This window comes from Phytophthora parasitica, assembly GCF_000247585.1.
Source record: "Phytophthora parasitica INRA-310 unplaced genomic scaffold supercont2.16, whole genome shotgun sequence".
Lineage (NCBI taxonomy): Eukaryota > Oomycota > Peronosporomycetes > Peronosporales > Peronosporaceae > Phytophthora > Phytophthora nicotianae.
Genome location: NW_008649002.1, coordinates 1,084,773 through 1,088,463, shown reverse-complemented (window position 1 = coordinate 1,088,463; position 3,691 = coordinate 1,084,773). Strand labels below are relative to the sequence as shown.

Sequence of the window (3,691 nt, the reverse complement as noted above, 5' to 3'; positions counted from 1 at the left end):
GCCAGTCAAGTGGTGGTGATGGAGCGTCAGAACGACTTCGCTCGCTTCAAGGTGCGCAGTTCCAACAACGAGGTGAAGCTGTCGAAGATGTTCGCGCTGGTGGAAGACGTCAAGGCCAAGATGCACATCCGCGAGTACAGCGTTTCGCAGACGACGCTGGAGCAGATCTTCAACTCGTTCGCAAGTCAACAGGAGGAGGAACAGGGAGCCATTCGTGGCGTCTACCAAGGTGCTTAAGGCTAGACGTTCTAGTGCTTTTAAAAATACTACCAAGTGCGGCAGTTCGGAAATCGTTTGCGATCATGGTATTGAGGCGAATTCTGGATCTTGTATTTTCTCAATAATCATATAATAACTAGATAGGGGTGTGGATTTGTCGTTTGGTCAATTACCCAAAAAGTTTTGAGTACAATTGAAATATTTGGGTTCATTACAACCCTAATAAATTAGTGCCAAAAACTCGTCGGTACGCTTTCTGATTGGCTTGGATGCCATTCAGACGAAAAAATACCATTACAAATTTTAATGGGTTTTTTCGTCTGAATGCCATCCAACGGCAAAGTGACTAAGAAATAGGGTTTCTTAAGTATTCTTATGAAGTAAGATTTCTGAAGCTTTTCTATTGGCTACATATTTGACCAATTCTTTTGCTGCATGCGTACCGACCATGGGCGAGATGAACCCTCGCCGGGATCTGCGGATGTCGTCGACATGAAGGACGCGTCACCAGCGCCTTCCACCTCCTCCGGGGGATTCCAGCGCGCGGATCCTTCGTCTGCGTCGTCTTTTGGACACGACCGCCCGGCACTACGAGAACGCACCTCTCCCAGCTACAGATCGACGGCCACAAGTATGTCAGCGCCGTATGGCTTCGAAAGCAGACACTAACGTTCTGTTGTGTGTTGTGCATTGCACAGGTCGCTTAATGGCACCAACGGCATCGTCGTTAGCGCATCGATGATTTGGATGTTTTGATCCTGTCGTCGACCTGACTCCTACGGAGCCTACTGGTTTCGGGAGTGAGCCACAGTTTTAGAAAACTACTCTAATAATTGTTAATCTCATAGGTGGTTGCTTTTCGCCATTTTTTCTAATCAAGTTATGCCATCATGATTTACTATACATAGTATGTACTAGTAGTAGTATTAACGTATACAACACTTATTAACGGACAGCCAGCCAGTGTCAATTTCTAGAGCTAAAACACACCCTGTAAGCATCTTGGATCGGTGTGTTTGGTATAAACACAACCGAGGCTGGCGTTGATTCCTTTATGCTCCAGTCCAGTCGAAAAGATACCGCTGGGTATCTGCTGATAAACTTGTCCTTCCTCTTTGACCACACTTGCATTCACTCCAGCATCCGTTCCACTCTTGTGGCACTGCATTCTTATCATATCTTCCAGCATCTGCAAGTTCCAGCACGTCGAGTTAGTAAAAATAAAAGTTTGAAAAATAGTGAGGAGAAATCTAAGTTCACCTCGAGTTTTGTCCGGCGTTTTAGCACACGGCGCAAGTTCCTGGCTTCTTGAACCTGCATTCCCATCATCTGGCGCAGCTTCAGATTTTCCTCCTCAGATTGTTGGCGCTGCTCTAGCTGTCGCTTGGCAATTTGCTTCCAGAGCTGTGAGCGCGTTGGTCTCATCAGATCTCTCAGTTTTCGTTGAGCAGCCAGTTTCTTTTGACGTGAAGCTTCAACCTTCAGCTCTTGTAAATGAGCGGCCAGCTCGTTGACTTTGTCATGCAATGCGTCTATCTTTTGTTTGGGGGTGAGTCTTTTGACACGCTTGGGCTTATCCAGCTTTGCTTCACGAGTGGTTTTTGCTGTAGTGTCGAGCAGCACGGCCGTAGAACTAAATGCTGAATTACGAGCAAACGAGTCTTCACTTTCATTCGGTAGATCTTGTGGCCATAGGTCGTCGGAGACGCAAATGTCGAGAATGTTCGGTGTTTCTTGGTCCAAGTCGATCATCGGAAAGTCTCCGTCTCCGTCGACGTCTGGGATTTCGAGAGAATGGGCACGAGTGAAGGAGGACGCTTTCTTGTTGGAGGTAGACGCTGGCATATTTGAGGCGCTAATGATGATTGCTGCGTCACTGGGAGATGCCCGGTCATGTGAGAGTTGGCAATGGGAGGAGTAGCCAAATGAAGAGTTTGAAGAAATTGTCTTGGCTACCATGGTGCAAAAGAAGTTGTGACAATACCAATGGCAGCTTGTCAATGACTTCAGCGGTGGATTTTCTTGTAAAGACGTCGCTGTGTCGCCCCGCCTGCTCGCAAATCACGATCGCTCTGTATTAATTTGACAGTGACTTGTCCTTCTGGCGACCCGCAGGCCCTGGTCTCCAGGAGCACGGCACTGGCAATTTGGTAGTTAGTAGTGGGAGAACATGATCTGCAAGTATTTCTATCCCTTGTGCAGGCAGCAGGAACTTTGTCGATACCTAAATGTCAAGTCCATCAACTGTAGACAGCTTTGTGGTACGACGCTGAGGGTACCGCATCACTTCCCTGTACGTCACTCTTTGGGTCTTAGAAAACTGTATCCGAGACGCACTGACGCTGTACATCAAATCGATTACGACGCGGTCTGCACCATGGTGATGTTGACAAATATCCAGCGAGTCTGCCGTTCGTACAGTCGTTGGCAGGATCCCTGCTTGGCACCGTCACTGCGATGCAAACCTTGGCATATTTTTAGTGGCATCTATACTGGTCAATGTGGGGCCTACAATCTAGTTGCTCAGCACCAACGCTGTTCCATAAGTGCACAAAAGTCAACTCCTTGTTTCATCTCAAAATTTTTTTTAGGATCTTGGAAAGCCACCGGTGAGTTATTCTTACGAAAGAACAACCAGTCGACATTTTCCGCATCGTTCAAGGTACCACTTGAGCAGCAGATGGTCTTAGGTGGTCGTGAACACTCTAGCCAAGATGCTTACTGCCATTGCTCCACATCAAACGTCGTGTTTCCACCAATCGAAAGGCGGCCGTTGTTTACATCGTAGACTCATCCAGAAGATTGTGTCAAATATCCATGTGGATAACGAAGCTCGAAGTAAGACTCTCCCGTGGTCTTCCAGCATGTACATGACATACCCCTTTTGTTGCTGGACAAACAGTAAGTCGCCCCCTTGGCGATTACTTTGGTCGCTTCAACACAGCTCATTCCTCAATTGACCACCGACTGCACACTATACCTGCAAACCACACCAGCCAGCAAAAGAGTCCCCGAAACAAATAAAAAAAACTTATCGAGACCATCAAATGACTCTCCAAGAGAAGCTGATGCAGACCTCTAGTGAAAATCTGGAGCAGCGACGCACGTCTTGGACGTTCATCCGGTCGTTGCTGTGGAAGAACTGGCTCATCAAAAATCGCCAGCCTGCAGCCACCGCATGTGAAGTTCTCGTGCCAACCTTCTTCATTCTGCTGCTTGGAATACTCAAGCTCCTTACTACGACGGTCGACGTGCCGGCCGGTTGGAGCGATGACGCTGACAATACCGCCGGTACCCGGTACAACCTGTTCCAACCGACCGGACGGAACATCGAGTGGGTAGACGCCGACTTGCCAAAATTCGCACTACACGAGTCCACCATGACTGGGCTCATGTTGAAGCTCGCGCGGCAGTCTATCGACGATGGTCTGCGGTTGGAAGAGCTATCTGCCTCGGACCTGACTGCTTGTCG

At 48.3% G+C, this 3,691-nt stretch overlaps 4 protein-coding genes across 4 annotated transcripts in view; 3 read left to right on the top strand and 1 right to left on the bottom strand.

The window, feature by feature from the left end:
- The window catches only part of PPTG_22442 (hypothetical protein), a gene marked incomplete at both ends in the record, with an annotated part of 4,528 nt that extends 4,291 nt beyond the window's left edge, over positions 1-237 (top strand). Inside the window, one exon of the mRNA XM_008903852.1 lies at positions 6-237. Within this exon, the coding sequence (XP_008902100.1) occupies positions 6-237 (232 nt within the window). The remainder of the gene's footprint in view (positions 1-5) is intronic.
- A 370-nt stretch (positions 238-607) lies between these two features.
- On the top strand, positions 608-1,119 carry PPTG_08991 (hypothetical protein). Its single transcript, XM_008903757.1, has 2 exons — positions 608-850; positions 918-1,119. The coding sequence occupies exons 1-2, from the start codon at positions 655-657 to the stop codon at positions 959-961; spliced, it is 240 nt and encodes a 79-aa protein (XP_008902005.1). The 5' UTR covers positions 608-654; the 3' UTR covers positions 962-1,119.
- On the bottom strand, positions 1,014-2,649 carry PPTG_08990 (hypothetical protein). Its single transcript, XM_008903756.1, has 2 exons — positions 1,480-2,649; positions 1,014-1,408 (listed from the first exon to the last, which is right to left on the bottom strand). Exons 1-2 carry the CDS (start codon positions 2,176-2,178, stop codon positions 1,199-1,201), a joined length of 909 nt encoding a protein of 302 aa, XP_008902004.1. The 5' UTR covers positions 2,179-2,649; the 3' UTR covers positions 1,014-1,198.
- Positions 2,650-3,182: 533 nt separating this feature from the next.
- The window catches only part of PPTG_08989 (hypothetical protein), a 5,864-nt gene continuing 5,355 nt past the window's right edge, over positions 3,183-3,691 (top strand). The window contains exon 1 of the mRNA XM_008903755.1: positions 3,183-3,645. Coding sequence (XP_008902003.1) covers positions 3,267-3,645 — 379 coding nt within the window. The 5' untranslated portion in view covers positions 3,183-3,266. The remainder of the gene's footprint in view (positions 3,646-3,691) is intronic.